Source organism: Canis aureus, chromosome 2 (genome assembly GCF_053574225.1).
Source record: "Canis aureus isolate CA01 chromosome 2, VMU_Caureus_v.1.0, whole genome shotgun sequence".
Classification (NCBI taxonomy): Eukaryota; Metazoa; Chordata; class Mammalia; order Carnivora; family Canidae; genus Canis; species Canis aureus.
This window is the reverse complement of record NC_135612.1, coordinates 27,291,875-27,309,499: the sequence shown is the minus strand read 5'-3', so window position 1 is coordinate 27,309,499 and position 17,625 is coordinate 27,291,875. Positions and strand designations below refer to the sequence as shown.

Here is a 17,625-nt window from a genome sequence, read left to right as displayed (position 1 = left end):
GACTTCTATCCTGAGTTCTGACTGCGTGTGACCGGTCGGGGGTGGGGATGTTGGGGAAGGTTGGGGCGTTGCGGAGGCTGGCTGGCATCCACTATAGGACCAGCAATGAGCCTGAGTAAATGCTTGGCCTTCCAATCCTTTAGGATAATTGTGTCCTGACTCACAACGTGGACCAAAGGAACAGTGACAAAGACATCTTTGGGGACGCTTGTGATAACTGCCGGAATATCCTAAATAATGACCAGAAAGACACCGATGGGGATGGGAAAGGAGATGCCTGTGACGACGACATGGATGGAGATGGTGGGCTTGTCTCACTTTGTCGTTCATTTGGGACTCATTTGTCCTTTTGCCCTCGTTCTCTGTTAGGAGCACAAATAGAACTGCTGACTCAGAAGGGCTCCCACACTGCGTGGTTACCTGTGGCCGGTGTCTGGCCCACCTGTTTCTTTTCTTTTTCTTTTTCTTTTTCTTTTTCTTTTTCTTTCTCTTTCTCTTTTTCTTTTTTTTTTCTTTTTTTCTTTTTTTCTTTTTTTCTTTTTTCTTTTTTTTTTTTTTAAGAGAGAAAGAGAGGTACAGAGGGGCAAGGGAGAGAGGGAGAGGGAAAGATAGCATCTTAATCAGGCTCCACACCCAGTGCAGAGCCCGACTTGGGACTTGATCTCACAAGCCTGGGATCATGACCTGAGCTGAAATCACAAGTCTGGATGAGCCATCTGGGTGCCTCTGGCCCACCTGTTTCTCCCTAATCTACTCTGCTATTTAATACCCCGAGTGTTTCTGGAATTCTACATCATTGCCAGAAATTTTGTAGGAATTATTTCAAGCTGTGTCTTGTCAGGGCTTTGTCATTGTAGGGCATCTGTCTTCCTAGAAAAAGTGTGTCTTTCCCCACCACCCCCACCACCATCCTTCTGCATGCATAAGAGTCCTGGAAGCAGAGAATTGAATGAGGGGCCTCAAAAGAGCAGGGTCACCGGCTACACCTGGGTCAGGCTCCTCCAGCAGAGGATCAGACGTCTCCTGGGAAACGTGTCCATGCCCTGCCTATTCTGGGAAGAGCCTGGAGGCAGGAGATCCACGTTGCCCAGCTCCTAGCTCCGCTGAAGGGGCCTTCTAGTGTGGGCTGTGTGAATGGCACCCCCTAGAGCACAGCTTGAGCTCTGGAGCCTCTCCTGATGTGAAGAAGGACATGTTTGGGGCCTTTTTTTTTTTTTTTTTTTTTTTTTATTTGAAAGAAAGAGAAAGTGCAGGGGATGGGGAAGAACAGAAGGAAAGGGGGAGAGAGAATCTCAAGCAGACTCCCTACTGAGCTCCACATGGTGCTTGATCTCTCGACCCTAAAATCATGACTGGAGCTGAAATCAAGAGTCAGCTGCTTAACTGACTGAGCCACTCAGGCCCTGCTGAAGGACATTTGTTTCTGTATAGCTTCCATGACATAGAGATGACTGTCATCGAAGTATAGACTGGATCTGATAGTTTCTAAAAAACATTTCACATCACAAGGGCCTTGAAGGAAAACCTTCCCAGATGTGTACCCCCTCCCCCCATTCCTACCACCCACCCCCCCCACACACCCCACTCCAGAATATCTACACCTCCCTAAAACATTACCTCATCTTCTGCAAGCCTGATGGACGACCAGAGCCAGTGGTATGCTGGTGAACCAGCTCAACAAAACCAAAAAGCCCCAAGTTGTAGTGTTGGCCAGTTTCTGTGGGATAAATCCCATTCCCACCATGACTGATTTCAAGCAGTTGGTATAAGAGGACCTGATGAGACAAAAGCTGAGAAACGAGGGGCACAGTGGGCCTGGCTCCAGCACACCACTGCCTCAACCCTCAGGTCCCAGTCTTTGTTCACCAGCCCTCCTCCAGGGTCAGGCCATCTCACCCTCGTGACCTTCTCATCTAGTTGCAGTGGTTGCCATAGATGTCTTGGACAACTTAAAACTCCGTGGAGAAATGCCTCAGGTCATCATTCATTTTTAAGTCTCCCAGAATCCACCCTTTGATGTCACTTGCAGATAATTGCTGACAAAAGGTAGCGGCTCCGGGAGGATGGCCCCAGCAGAAGTCACTCACTACGTGCCTGCATCTAGGCCTGATCTCTTATCGCCTAGAAGTCTGTAAACCCACCTGAGATGTTCACTTGACTCAGGCAAGTGTTCCTTTCTTGTAGGAATAAAAAACATTCTGGACAACTGCCCAAGAGTTCCCAATCGTGACCAACGGGATAAGGATGGTGATGGTGTGGGGGATGCCTGTGACAGTTGTCCTGATGTCAGCAACCCTAACCAGGTGAGTACCGTCCGGGGGATTCAGACTCTAGGCCGAGCTGCCCTGTGCAGATTCTTTAAGAACACTGTCTAGAAAACCAGCTGAGCGCACTGGCCCAGCTCCTTGTCATTGCCACAGCCTCCTGGAGCAGAGCTGATGGGGTTGCACACTCCAGGCCTGGGGGTGCTAGGAGGACTGCTACAGGAAGTCTGAGGCCCTCTGGGTGGGTCCCACAAGCTGCAGACTGCTGTAAGATTAGTGGCAGGAGTTAGTGATGCCCAAAACAACAATGATGTTTTCCTGGAAGGAAAATGTAACATGGCATCTAACCATTGGGCGCCTTGTGTCCTTTTAGTCTCCAAACCCCTACACAGCCTATGTATGGACATTTCAGATGCACTTCAGTCAGCGACGTGTTGTTTCCCTTCTCACTCCTCCTTCCTGTCTGGATAATTGGATAGATTGTGTCATGTATTTTTAAAGCCCCAAGAGAGGGGCGTCACTGTTGCCCTCTGTGACTCACTCCCATTCTGGCTCAATTCCAACATGCGGAGGGAAAGCAAAATCGGTTTGCCTAGTCCCCAGGCCTTTGGCTGGCTCCCCTCCGGCCCGTGCCAGAGTTGCACGTCTCCACCTGCCACCCTCCTGCCCCGGCGCCCTTTCCAATCAGCTCATCTGGTGTGTAGGCAGCCCAGCCATGTGGCTTGATATTTTGGAAGGCTTTTTTGACAATTCAGCATTGTGCCTACACCAATATGGTGTTGTCCTTTTGCAGTTCTGCACCAACCCAATTCCAGAGAAATAATTCCTGAGATGCAGTGATGATGGGCCAGGTCTGCCTTCTCTGGAACATTCTGTGCATGAAGGCCCAGGCATAAATAATAACCTGTTCTGTTCTCTTTGCAGTCTGATGTGGATAACGATCTGGTTGGGGACTCCTGTGACACCAATCAGGACAGGTATGGCACCTTTCCCAGCTGCATGAGGGCCAGATGAAAAATTTGGGGAGAATTTTAGCTTTGAGAGCAATCTGCCGCTACCTTACTTTGGGATCTCTCTGAATGGATGGAGAGAGATTGAGCTACTGGTGGGACAGTAGCCCGCCTCTGGTCAGGGTTACCACACCTCCTCGAACGCTCCCTATATTCAAGTGATGGGGTCAGAAGGGGCCACCGAGCATTCTAGTGAGTGAGATTCTATTACAGGAAAAGCAGCAGAGCATCGTGCTTCAGAGTTGGCCTCCGGATGCCCAGCCAGCTACACATCCCAGACCCCTCACTTCAAAATACCTAACCTTAGGCAAGTCACCAGTCTCTGTTATTCAGTTGTCTCTCATCTGAAAAACGGGGATGATGGTGCCATGTAGCTCATAGGTCTGTTGTGAAGACTGAGTTAATTTATGAAGAGTGCACGTTACAGCTGCCCTTACCTAGAGGCGCTCAATGGGCTTAGCGTTTTCATTATGTTCGTTCAACTCAGGAAAGCTTCACCACGATCCCAAAATAGAAAGCTGTCAGTTTGAGAGATCACTGTCGTTTCATTGTCCTTGGAATTTTTTTCATTCTGCGTCCCTTATTTTCGGTGGGATTGTTCTGGGCAAATGAGTTTTGTCACCACCTCCCCCCCCCCCCCGCCCCACCCGCCCCACGTGGAGGTAGTCCTATTAAGATGCAGGCCTAGGGCAGCCCCAGTGGCTCAGCGGTCTAGCGCCTACCTTCAGCCCAGGGCCTAATCCTGGAGACCTGGGATCGAGTCCCACGTCGGGCTCCCTGCATGGAGCCTGCTTCTCCCCCCACCCCGCCCCCTTCTCTCTCTCTCTCTCTCTCATGAATAAATAAAATCTTTTTAAAAAAAGAAAAGACAAGACGCAGGCCTGGATGGGATGCTGTGGAGCGTCACCCAGGACATAGACAGCATCAGCTCTGCCCGGGAGACTCCTGCCATCCAGGCCCTGGCCCCTTTCCTCTGCATCAAGAGACTCGGGAGGGCAGAGCAGGGGCAAACAGGGCTCTCCTTCCCGACCTCCTCTCCAAGGCCGCCCTGCACACAGTGGCTCTGGAGCCAAACTTTGTGCAAGGACAGCTCCTAGGAAGCCCCAGCTCGGTCCTCTGTGTGCCTGTGGCCCAGTGAACGTAAACACCCTTAGCAGTTGCACTCTCGATGTCTTTCTCTGCAAAGTAGAGGGAATTAAACGTACCTTGCAGGTTCCGGTAATAATGAAAGAGAAATTAGGCAGAGCTCGGGGCAGAATGCCGGCCCTCAGGTGACGTGCAGCAAATGGCGGCCTGCGTTACCGCTGCCACAGCTGAGGAGAGGTCGCCATTTCTGCGTGGAAGGTGGGACCGGCACCCGGAACCCTCCCTAAGTGGTGGACATCGAGAATGTTCCCCGTTTGTGGATCCTCTTGCGCTGCCAGCCATCCCAGGAATCTCTAAAATATCCTATCCTGTCAGCCTCTAGATATTTGCCTAAAATAAATGACTCATCCTGAGACATTTTAATTCCCACAAACTTGAACCCTGGGGAGGAGGACAGGAACTGCTTGTTTTTGCATAAGAATGTTCAAGGCTGTATAGAACAGCCGCGTGGAAATACCCGATCCTAAGATTTAAACACCAGCCCTGCTGCAGGCACAGCCATTCCACTGTCCCCTTCTGCTTGTCGGGGTTGGCCTCATTTTCCCTGGGACCCCCCTGGGAAGCGGGGCCTGAAGGGCGTCGACAGGTCTCCGACCCCTCCCCCGTCCTATCCCAGCCTGGGACAGGCCATGGGTGGATGAGGTGAAAGGAGCATCTGTTCTGACTCCAAGTGTGTGGCCTGCATCAGCTCAGGGCAGCCTCTGGGGACAGGGCAGTCTCATCCTTGGTGGCCGTTAGGCCTGGAAAAAAGAATTGTCACGTGGGCAGAGAATGAGGGTTCTGAGAAGCTTTAGAGCGGGACCGAGCCCAGACTCCACGCGCAGCTCTCGGGAAGAGGCGGCCCTGTCCTCTCTGCCACTTTCCCCGGGGCATTCACCTCTCTTCCTTCTTGGGTCTGCGGGCCAGGGGACGCGAAGAGGAAGAGAAAACATTATAGGGCTTCCCAGGAGCCAGCGTGTAGAAGTGCTTTACCACATACTAAAATGTAACGTGCCAAATTCTAGTCGTGTGAATATTTAATCTTTATAACAACCCCATGAGGTAGGCTCCGTTATTCCCATTTTACAGATGAGGACACTGAGCCGCAGAGGGGCCGGCTGCTGGTGAGTGCTGAGCCAGGATCCACACTAAGCGGCCTGGCTCCACTGCCCCTCACACTTGGCTCCCTTTGTAGGTTCTCAGTTGCGTGGGGGGTTGGGGGGGGGGCAAGTGATCATAGTCCCCAGGGACTGATTGGGAGCATCTGGTCACAAAATCGGGAATCAGCCTTTATCCTCTGGAGTGTAGGATATGATCTACTTGTTTCAACAAGACGCAGGAATGGGAAAATGTTCTCTGGCCCAACCCCCAAACCCCAGCTCTCATTCCTATCCTGTTCTCTGCTTATCTGTGCCACAAACCACCTGTTCTTTCTCCCGCAGTGACGGAGATGGGCATCAGGACAGCACAGACAACTGCCCCACTGTCATTAACAGTGCCCAGCTGGACACTGATAAGGATGGGATTGGTGACGAGTGTGATGATGACGATGACAATGATGGCATCCCAGACCTGGTGCCCCCTGGGCCAGACAACTGCCGGCTGGTCCCAAACCCAGCCCAGGAGGACAGCAACAGTAAGTGGGCTTAGCGTCAGGCTGCGTGCGGCTCCCAGGCTCCCTTCCACCAGGCGCCTGGGGTGGGAGTGGGACGCCTCTCCCAGGACTTCCCTGAGCAGCCACAGCTTGTGTGGACAGTGGACAGCTGGCAGACACAACCCCCTAACTCTGTCACAGAAGAGCTGCTTTGCAGCTTCTCAGCAGCCCCGGATGAGGTCACATGCGACAAGGGAGCAGCCACGTGCTCCTGCCCAAGGGGCTTTCACCAGGGGCCACAGGAAAGGAGCAGGATAGAGGGAAGGGCAGAGCCGCGAACGGCTTCAGTGGGCTCATCACCTCAGTGGCCGCCGGGGGCCAGGCCCACAGGGAGAGTGTGCACCAGCCAGAAAGGAGACAGAACCGTGAGGACCCTGGAGGGCCGGTGAGGGCACAGCCGTCCACAGCTAGGTAGCATTTAGCTGAAATATTTTAATAACATATCAACGGAACAAATCATACCATGAGCCGGATTCAGCCTAAGGATCACCAGAAAGTACGGTCTTAGAGACCCTCTGGTGACAATTTCCCGGTTTTTCATATGTTACAGCGAAAGCGCTATGGATGTTGCTTCTGTAAGGTCAGCCTTCAGACCCACCACTTGGTGAACCCCAGTGTCCTCAGAGAACATTCAGAGTTTCTTATGAGACCAATTTTGAACAGCTGCCTTCCAGTCTGTCCCCAGGAAATTCTTTTGGTCACATACAGTGGGGTTCACCAACCCACCCTGAAGATTCCAGGGTGGGGCCTGGGGCCGCATGGGCTGAAGATGGTCGCCCTGGAAGAGGGGGCTCCCTTCGGCTCCTTGCCCAGCCCTGTCTCTGTGAAGGAGCAGTGGTGCAGGCAGTGTGGACGGGAGCCAGATCCTCTCCTCCTCCCCACCCCACCCCACTCAGGGGACGGCGTGGGAGACATCTGTGAGACCGACTTTGACCAGGACCAGGTCATCGATCGGATCGACGTCTGCCCGGAGAATGCAGAGGTCACCCTGACTGACTTCAGAGCCTACCAGACGGTGGTCCTGGACCCTGAAGGGGACGCGCAGATCGATCCCAACTGGGTGGTGCTGAACCAAGTAGGTGCCCGGTGGTGGGCAGCTCTCCACACAGGAGAGGGCGCGCTGCCCTTGGCCTCTGGCCTAGCGCTTCCGCGAGCCCGTTCTACACAGGACATGGAGCCCCCTCAGTCTGCAGTGGTGGCTCACGGGAGCTCCGCAGGGAGAGTCTGGAATGGGGACCCAGGCAGAAGCAGTCTGGCCCGAGAGCCATGCCCCCCAGCTCTCCAGCAGACTGCCTCCCACCTGCCCCCCTCGTTGTGAAACTACGAAAAGCAGGCACAGAGAGGCTTCGAGCCTTTAGCCTCACCCGGCAAGTCACATGCGTTAGAAGTGATGCTCTCTCAGAAGTAAGCTGATTCAAGGAACTCTTAATTCCCATTTTAGCAAAATCATTTCTGTTCAGCTTTTCTCCCCCTCCCAGGGCTGTGCTTTGTTCGAGCACCAGCGAGGTAGAGCAGTTCCTCAGATAAAGCAGGCTGTGTGGAGGCCAGGCCTCGTGAGCGCTCCCCGCCGCGGAGGCTCGGGGCTTCCTTGAGCTTCCCCACCCTCTCAGATTGCCCTTAACTCCTTCAACTTTCTCTGCAGGGCATGGAGATTGTCCAGACCATGAACAGCGACCCCGGCCTGGCAGTGGGTATGTCCAGGGCCTCCGCAGCACGTGCATGGAACCCGCTCTCCGCAGCTCCTCCTGGGCCCGGTCAGCTTTTCTGATCTTCTTGTGGTCCCTGCAGGGTACACAGCGTTTAACGGAGTTGACTTTGAAGGGACCTTCCACGTAAACACCCAGACGGACGATGACTATGCCGGCTTCATCTTTGGCTACCAAGACAGCTCCAGCTTCTATGTGGTCATGTGGAAGCAGACGGAGCAGACGTACTGGCAGGCCACGCCGTTCCGCGCTGTCGCCGAGCCTGGCATCCAGCTCAAGGTAGCGACCGTTCTGTCACTTACCTCCCCTCTGGGCCCTTCACCCTCCTTCTCAGGCCTGTTCTCGCCTACGGCACTTAGTTCACATATGGACGTTCCTGTGGACAAGCTCCCTCCTGGGTGACTCATGTCCTCCCCATCAGGTCAGCTCAGGTGGGGAATCAAGAGTTGGGGGAGCCCTGGGGGCACGTCAGCAGGTGCACTGTGCCAGAAACAGGCTAACCTGAGCTCTCGGTGGGGTCCGCTCTAGTGGGCACTCGCTCTCTGCTGGGAGAAAAGGCAGACTTCCAAGTCCTCAGAGGACAGGTGTGGGGCGCGGTGGAGTTACAGCAGGAAAGCCATGGGCGAGGTCAGCGGGGTATCGGCCAGTGCTGATTATTCGAGGGCTGAGGGTCACCTCCATAGAAAGGGCAGATCCAAAGGCAGCCAGATTATAACCATGAAGTCACCACCCCAGGAACCCAGGAAGCAGGAAGGGTGGCCTGTGCATTCTGGTCTAAAACCTCGCTTATTGGGCAGCCCAGGTGGCTCAGTGGTTTAGTGCCGCCTTCGACCCAGGGCATGATCCTGGAGACCTGCGATCGAGTCCTGCCTTGGGCTCCCTGTGTGGAGCCTGCTTCTCCCTCTGCCTTTCTCTCTCTCTCTCTCTCTCTCATGAATAAATAAATAAAATCTTTAAAAAAATAAAAAAAATAAAAACTCGCTTATGTCCCTTCCAGGCTGTTAAGTCTAAGACAGGTCCTGGAGAGCATCTCCGCAACTCCCTGTGGCATACTGGGGACACCAGTGACCAGGTCCGGCTGCTGTGGAAGGACTCCAGGAACGTGGGCTGGAAGGACAAGGTGTCCTACCGCTGGTTCCTGCAGCACCGGCCCCAGGTGGGCTACATCAGGTACGTGGAGGACATAGCTCCTCACCTTGCTCTTGAAGCTAGGCCCACCCTCGTTCAGCCTCACAGAGCCTCTGCTGCCCTGAGCAGCCCCAGCCCACCATGGCCCTCCCAGGGCACACCAGGACTTCTGAGATGTCAGGCTCTGGCTCCTAGGAAGGAAGTGGGAGGAAGACCCCCAGCTCAGACTAACCAAACTGGGGGGTAGAGGGACTCTTTGCATGGAGGCCTCCGCATTGGAGGAGGGGGGTGCTTGACTGGTGACGGACGCCTGCCACACTCACCAGTGTGAAGGGAGATGCGGCTCAGCCTGGGTGTTGGCTCCTTCATGGACATTCCAAACTGCACTGCAACGAGTCCCTTACCATCTCTTCCCGGCTGGATGGTGAACTCCATGGAGGCAGTGCCTGTATCTCACTTTATGTTGGCCTCCTTGCTGCTCTGTGTGTACCACACGTGGCAGGAACCGACCTTCATGCAGCCAGTGCAAGCTGCCTCATTTCCCTAGAGGACTGTTTGAAAACCAGATGCAAACAACTGTCCGCAGAAGCTACAATGGCTTAGGCTGCACCTTTGAAATTTAGACCAGGTACTTCCTTTCTCACTCCTCAAGCTCGCAGATCAACACCGACGCCATCTTACGTAGCGCACTGAGAAAGGAGTACAAATTGCCATCTCCTGACCGGGGCAGGCAAGCAGCGTGCTGGAAGAAAGAAAATCATGAGGGCTAATTCATGCTTTGTTCTCCCGAGGACATTAAGTCCAGTGTACTCTTTGTCACACAGTAAGATGATCACGTTCTCAGCCCGAGGAAGCCTGATGCCTCCTTTTCCGTCCCAAAATGAAATCATAGAAGAGACAGTCTGCCTGCAGACAATTTGGAAAACAATCTGATCCCTAACAATTTAATAGAGAAAGAAGAGTAATTTATAACAGAATCACGTAAATGCTTAGACACAACTACACCACAACACAAAATGACATAGTGGCAGTGACATTTTAATGCAGGTTGTTCTCCTGCTGACTTCATTTCTAAAATGGAGAACAGCTCTTGTTAAGCCGAAGAAAGTACTCGATCGCTTCTCAGCTGACCCACAGAAAATTCAGTATATATTCAAACGGTGCAAAAACTACTCGCTGTCGACAAGGAAGAGGAAGTTTGGTCCCAGGTCAATTACAAATGGCCTTTCCACCTACCCATGTGTCTGGAGGCAAGTCCAGAGTGTAGAGGATGCAGGACAGGTTTTGATCTTTCTGTCCAGGGCCAGGTGAACCGTTCAGCATCCCTGGCTTCGGTCACAAAATGCCAAACAGCCAGCCAGAAATGGCCCCACTTTAGGGATGCAGTTGCCCCCAGCGGGGATCACTATTCTGCGATTCGACCAGATGCTGTCGGACCTCAAGAAAAGCAGTGGGTTTTGTGATTCCTCTTGAACTCCTCAGCGGGTACCCATCAGGTTTGACTCTGTGCCCAACATCGTGTTGGGCCTTTGGAGAGACAGCATAGGGGAGGGCATGAACCTCCAGTCCCTGACCATATGGAGCTTCCAATCTAGTAGGGAAGGGGGGACAGTGAGGACACAGGCCAGGGCTGTGAGAAGTGGAGTATGAAACAGTAAAGAGGTGGGTCTGACCTTGACTCCAGTTTGAGCTTCATGGTGACCAGCCTGGGCTGTGTTGTCTGCAGAGTGCGATTTTATGAAGGCTCCGAGTTGGTGGCTGACTCTGGGGTCACCATAGACACCACCATGCGTGGAGGCCGGCTTGGTGTGTTCTGCTTCTCCCAAGAAAACATCATTTGGTCCAACCTGAAATATCGCTGCAATGGTAATGTACTATTCTTGTTATTATACAATAATATTACTAGAATTAATCAAATCCTACTACCTTATTCTTATAGCACATTTTCCTCTCAGAAGCCCCAAGCTCACGCCACGTATTCATTAAAATGCAACAGTCCCTGCTTAGCTAAAGTAAATGGTAGATCTCATTTTTCCTATTTGATGGATGAGGAAATTGAGATGCATAGAACTTAACTGCTTGACTTAGGATTTGGGGGTTCAGTGAGAAATTCAGTCAGATTTCATTTACGGGCAGCCTTTATTTTCTTATGGCTCAAGCATAATCACGGACTCCATCCCTCCTGCCTGCTAATGTCCTTTGGGCCCGTGAATGAGCACTCCTGGGCTTTAAGCCAACAGTTTGCAAAGCAGCCTGAGGTAGAAAATGGCTGTGGAGCCTTCTGGGGCCTGTTGCTCGGGCTGACAGTGACCCCTACTGGATGCGTGCGCGGCGCGAGCCGGGCCAGGCTTCCAGGTGGCAGGAGCCTTACTAACCCCTGGGCCTGTTCTTGTCCGCAGACACCATCCCAGAGGACTTCCAAGAGTTTCAAACGCAGAATTTCGATCGCCTGGATAGCTAAGCCAAGGAAGCAATCCGTAACTGCTTTTCCAAACACTAAAGCCATATATTTTTTAACTTCTACAACTTTTTTTTTATATACACGGTGGCTTCCTTTTACCAACCCAACTATATCAGACTTTTTATATGAACGTGACAATAAAGAAGAGATAATTTCTAAACACCGTGTTGTTCAAACATTGCTTACATGTGGCTCAGGCTTTGGGGGTGAGTCTGTTGTTCTTGAGGTCTGTGTATTGACCTTGCTGGGGGATCTTTCTTGCTCAGGGAGTCAGTGAGATTGGGCAAGTGCGTGAGTCAGAAGGCTCAGGAGGGAGCTCCCATCTCTGGTCACTCTGGCTGAGCTTCACAGCAAAGCCTCGAGGTGCCATGCTCGCCTCAGCAGCCTCCCTCCCTCTTCTGGGTAAGGAAACTAAAAAAAAAAACACATGCTCGGGAGAACCTTCCCCACGAAGACTGTACCAGACCAAGCCTGGAGCAGATGTGTGCAGTGCTTTCTGCACATACCCCCCGCCCCCCTTCCCAGGACGCACCCTCCAGACCAGCACCAACCGCCCCATCGTCAGGCTTGTTTGTAGCGTTGGCTCCCCCTAGTGGAATGTCAGCTCAGCGAGCTAAAGGCCCCCTCCCTCTTCCTATAGTCAGCGTCCCCCACGCCCAACACAGTACCTGGAATATAGTAAATACCCAGGACGTGTTTGCTGGCTGGCTGAATGGACAGTAGTGTAGACGGATCATACAGGCCCTCCTACAACTCAAACGGCTCCTCACAACAGACGCTCGAACGACGATGGTATCCGTGACATCACCTGGGGCAGGGCAGGGAGGTGCCTCATCGCTACACTAGCCTTTTGACCACTGCATCTGTGAGGCAAAGATCCAGGCGAGTTTTTACAAACTCCTTAAGAATTCTGGTTTTTGTTTTTTGTTAAAAAAAAAAAAAGAATTCTGTTTTAAAGAATATTGCTGGGTAGTAAAATATTCTGTTCCAAAATTCCTAGAGGAATCTTAAATCCTAAGGGAAGCATAAACACAGTCACCACGGTTTGAGCATGATTTCAGTAGTCAGAAAACCCCATGGCCCAGGCATGACCAGCACAGGGACAGGACTTCGAGGTAGCTGCCTGCACACGTGAGGTGTAGAGACAGATGCTGCATCATAACGCAACATCTGATCTGCATCCGGGTCTTCGCTCAGTGGCCAGAACTCAGGCCAGTCTACCAACTCCTTCTGCTGGACTGTGAGTCCCCCTGGGGGGATTCTGTTCCAGGATCCTTCCAAGGATTTCTGGGCCATCATGCTGTCATGGGCTTCTTCCAATTTGTGGTTCCACATCTATAAGTCTTCCCTAATTCCAAAAAAAAAAAAAAAAAAAACTCAGAAGGACAAATTCATTTGGTTAGAGATTGTCCTCTTTCAATATTACTCCTTTTCCTAACTTTCTATATCTCACGGAAAGATGATTATTTCCTGATCCCTTAGGAACTCTAGAAGCTCTTGCACTCACTGTATCAACAGTGCCCTTAGGTTATACCTTTATAACTATTTTAATGCCCTTTTACTGAGTCTTTGGCACTTTCCTAGGCAGTCTATGGTGAAATCGTGGGAGATTTCATGCTCATCGTCGAAATACACTCATCTCCCAATGTGTTGATCAGATCTGGATGTGAATCTAAGATGAATTCTTACTGTATCTTGATCTGACTTTCAGGGAGCCTGGTTTCCTTAGCAAAACGATCCTATGGCTCCCACAGGAGTCTTCTTGAGACCGGTGGAAAGGAGAGGCGGCCTTCCAGTGCCCTCCTCACCCCCAAGTCTCCCTGCTACTAGCTGTGCCGTTGCGTTAAGAAAGCAACATATCCACAGGAAATTTCCTTTAATCGATACTTTTGCATGTGTAACCATGCTAGTACCATCAGCTTACTGGAGATCAGGAATATAACTGCATCCCTTAGGGAACTTATTATATTGTTGGGAAGACAAAAGTCATCAAATACAGAGAGCAAATAGATCCAGTGATGTGCTGAAGCCAGCACATACCAGCTCAGGAGAGCCAACAATTAAATTTTGAGGAATTTTGAAAGACAGTTGTCAAGATGTTGACAGTTAGAAATCAACCATGGTGAAATATTTACACTATAGAAATTGGCAAACACTACAAAGCAGGGCACCAGAGAACCGATCATCAAACATTTAGTGACACACAACTGAGTGGGTACACTCTTTTGTCTTACTTCTAGTCATCCTTCCTCAATATCTTGAGAACTGGGGTAGAAAACTTGAAACTTACAGAAAACTTCTTGTTTAAATGGAGAATTACTGGGGCACCTGAGGCGCTCAGTTGGTTAAGTGGCCAACTCTTGATTTCAGCTCAGATGGTGATCTCAGGGTCCTAAAAATCCAGCCCCGTGACAGGCTCCAATCTCAGTGGGGAGTCTGCTTTCTCTCCCTCTGCCTCTGTCCCTTGCCCCACATGCACTCTCTTTAAAAGAAATCTTTAAAATAAATTATAAATAAATGGAGAATTACCGGGAAAAAATGTACAGAAAAAGCTTCTTGACATCGGTCTTGGCAATGATTTTTTTTAATATGATGCCAAGAGCATAAACAGCAAAAGTCAGCAACGGAACTACATCAGTCTCAGAAAATTCTGCACAGAAAAAGAAACTAATTGAAAAGGTAACCTACAGAATGGGAGAAAAATTTTGCAAACTATACATTAGATAAGGGGTATATATAAAGAATTCATACAACTCAGTAACTTAAAAAAATCTGATTTTTTTAAATGGATAGAACTAAATAGACATTTTTCCAAAAAGGACGTCAAAATGGCCAACAGACACATGGAAAGATATGCAACATCACCAAACATCAGGGAAATGTAAATCAAAGCCATAATGAGCTATCACCTTCCACCTGTTAGAATGGCTTGTCTTATCAGCAAGACAAGGGACAAGTGCTGGTGAGGATCTGGTGAAAAGGGAACCCTTTTGCACTGTCGGTGAGAAAGTAAATTGGTCCAATCACTATGAAAACCAATATGGATTTTCCTCAAAAAATTAAAAATAGATCTACCATTCCATCCAGCCAGTCCACTTCTGGGCATATACCCAAAGGAAAGGAAAACAGGAGCTCAACCAGTTATCTGCACCCCTACGTGTATGGTAGCATTATTCACAAAAGCCAAGATATGCAAACAACCTGAGTGCTCATCGTGGATGAAAGGATAAAGAAGAGGTGGTAAATATACACAATGGAATATTGTCAAACTATGAGAAAGAAGAATATCCTGCCATTTGTGATGACATGATGGACCCTGAGCGTAATAATTCTAAGTGAGATAAGTCAGATAGAGAACAATAAGCATTCCTATGTGACATCACTTATGTGTGGAACCTAAAAAAGTCAAATTCCTTAAAAACAGAGTGACATGGTGGTTACCAGAGGATGGGGGTGGGCGGGATAAGATTAATGGTGTTTAAGGGCACAAACTTGCAATGAATAGTAAATAAGTCACAGAGATCTGAGGTTCAGTATAATGAATATAGACAATATTGTGCCACAATCATCAAACCACTAACAGACTAAAAATTATCCTAACTGCTAAAAGAATAATTATACATGATAGAGGTGCTAAATATCACTATGATGGCAATCATATTATAATATATAAATGTATCAAATTAACAAGTTGTAATGCTTAAATTTACACATTACATGTCAAATATATTCAATTTTAAAAGGAGGGAGAAGTAGAAAGAGTTGTGAGAATCAGGAAACACTTGAGACAGTCTAGCCAGAGAGTAGCAACACACTATGGGACTGGACCAGCTGGTGTGGTGCCCTCTGCCCCAAACAGAAACCTGGGATTTCTGAATGTTTATACTCAACCCTAGTGCAGAAACTCACGTTTCTGTGAGAGTCCTAGTCATGTTAGTGAGGTCTTCATTTGAATCTTATCAACACCTGTAGGGGTGGGAACAACCCTCACTCTCCAACTAGGATGAATTCATCTAGTGCCCATCTTCCTCCTGACTGTTCATTGAGCTCAAGGGTCCTGAGGTGACTGGGAAAAGGAAGAGGGACGTCCCTGGGGAAAAAGACCATACCGGGGTATTCCCACAGGATGTGAGGAGAGTTCCTAGGGGCAGAGGAGGGCTTTGGGGCCATGGGTAGAAGGCCCAGGGAGATGGAAGCAGGGGGCAAAGAGGGAAGTAGAGCACATTTTGCCTCCATCCAACAAAAAGAAAGCTCTTCTTCCTCTTCTCCCAGGTTATTATTCCTATATCTGAGAATTATTACAGGGGACTGTCCTTCACTTAATTTTAATGTGGGGCTACAAAGTCAAAGAAAATGAGAACGATACAGAACCCAGTTACCCATTACTTAAGTACCTATAAGCATTTCTTATGGCCCAGACTAGGAAATAATTAGGAGTATAGTGATACAACAAAAAAGAATCTGGTCTGGAAGAAACGAGAACTAGGTCATTAATGATACGAAGCAAAGGGAGTGATGCATGAGGTACCCTTGTTTGAGGGCCTACACTTGGGCTCCTTAATATCATTTATCATTGGGTTTATGAGCACTCAGCCTTTCTTTCAGAGTTATGAGCAAAATCCCTTGCACTGTCCACAGCTCCAAATCTTACATCTTTGCTCAAATCTTTGGTAATAAATAACCTCAGTCCACTGAGAAGTTTACCCTAAATTTCTTGAGGGTTTTTTATTCCTGAGAAAACTTAAAATTAAGTACAGAGATAATAAACTCACCTTCCTAATATTTTTGTATAGTGTCTAAAAATTATCTTTGTATATATGATATTGATTTTTAGATTATTCTAGAGAGTGCAAGAGCCAATGAGTGCATGTGAGGGGGAAGGGGAGAGGGCAAGAATCTCAAGCAGACTCCCTGCTGAGCATGTGGAGAGGGGCAGCTCCATCTCATGACCCATAAAGTTACAACCTGAGATGAACCCAAGAGTCTGACACTTAATTGACTGAGCCACCCGGGCGTCCCTTAATATGTGATATTCAAAGTACCTGAGGGGCACCTGCCTGGCTCAGTTGGAACAATATGCTACTCTTGATCTTGGGATTCTGAGTTTAAACCCCACATTGGGTACAGAGATTACTTAAATAAGTTAACTTTTTAAAAAAATAAAAATAAAGAGGGACACCTGGGTGGTTCAGCAGTTAAGCATCTGCCTTTGGCTCAGGGCATGATCCCAGGGTCCTGGGATCAAGTCCCACATCAGGCTCCCTGCATGGAGCCTGCTATTCCCTCTGCCTCTCTCTGTCTGTGTCTCTCATGGATAAATAAATAAAATCTTTTTAAAAATAAAAATAAAATGCAAGTAAAGTATTTGAAATATTTTAAAGAATTTGGCATATTAGAGAATCTAATAAATTGAACTTGTGATTCAATCAAAAAACGCATAATTGCATATTTGACTTTAGACTTCTGATTTTAGGTTAAAAGGTATGAAAGAATTTGATTGACTATATAAATAAGAAATAGTTAAGATAATTTAAATCCATAATATGTATAAGTTTGTTATAAGAGTTACTTGAGTACCTATGTAGGCTTTGTCAAATGTCAAAAAAAGTTAAATTTATAAATGAAATCTAAACATACTACATTTATAGTCTATTACAAATTAATATAGCATTTTAGATGCTATAAATTAATATATTCAATTTATAAATGAAATTGAAAATGTCTGTGGAAATTTAAGTTTGCAAATGAGACTAAACAAAGCTTAAAAGTGATGATAAAATTTGCTATCGTATAATAAATATATTTGTATATTTATAGAGTATAGAAGAGTAATAAAAATAAGTTGAGCTTATAACCTTTAAGGTTTTACAATTTGTATCTTTAATCAAACACTAATTTTCAAAACCAAAGTAGCCATAAATTGTGTTTTCTGTGTACAGAAGCTGCCCTCATAAGCAAAAAACAAAACCGACAAAAAAACCAGCCCAGTGCTAGTGTGGGCAAACACATCCTCAACCCCAGATTAGTAGTGACGACTGTTCTAGAGCACACGCCTTTTCTCCAAAGGGGACTGTCACTGCACAGAGGGGAGAAGAACCTCGGTGCAGCCCCTGTGGTTCCAGGGGTGCCACCAGGCCGCCGCATCCCCCAAAGGCCTGGGCGGGGTCCCGGGGGGCTCAGCGGGGCAGCGCGTGACCCCGGGGTCCCGGGATCGAGGCCCGCATCGGGCTCCCAGCGTGCAGCCTGCTGCTCCCCGGCCTGGGTCTCTGCCCCCACC

General features: G+C 48.9%; 1 protein-coding gene and 1 long non-coding RNA gene across 2 annotated transcripts in view; one reads left to right on the top strand and one right to left on the bottom strand.

Annotated features, from left to right (window-relative positions):
* THBS4 (thrombospondin 4) overlaps positions 1–11,508 on the top strand; it is a 42,058-nt gene extending 30,550 nt beyond the window's left edge. Inside the window, exons 13-22 of the mRNA XM_077866877.1 lie at positions 144–303; positions 2,185–2,303; positions 3,189–3,241; positions 5,842–6,035; positions 6,950–7,128; positions 7,696–7,744; positions 7,842–8,038; positions 8,757–8,929; positions 10,614–10,753; positions 11,287–11,508. Coding sequence (XP_077723003.1) covers positions 144–303; positions 2,185–2,303; positions 3,189–3,241; positions 5,842–6,035; positions 6,950–7,128; positions 7,696–7,744; positions 7,842–8,038; positions 8,757–8,929; positions 10,614–10,753; positions 11,287–11,348 — 1,326 coding nt within the window. The 3' untranslated portion in view covers positions 11,349–11,508. The remainder of the gene's footprint in view (positions 1–143; positions 304–2,184; positions 2,304–3,188; positions 3,242–5,841; positions 6,036–6,949; positions 7,129–7,695; positions 7,745–7,841; positions 8,039–8,756; positions 8,930–10,613; positions 10,754–11,286) is intronic.
* On the bottom strand, positions 5,068–11,236 carry LOC144294848 (uncharacterized). Its single transcript, XR_013362186.1, has 3 exons — positions 10,561–11,236; positions 9,211–9,629; positions 5,068–8,434 (listed from the first exon to the last, which is right to left on the bottom strand). It is a non-coding gene; the product is annotated as an uncharacterized LOC144294848 (long non-coding RNA).
* Positions 11,509–17,625: the final 6,117 nt, after the last annotated feature.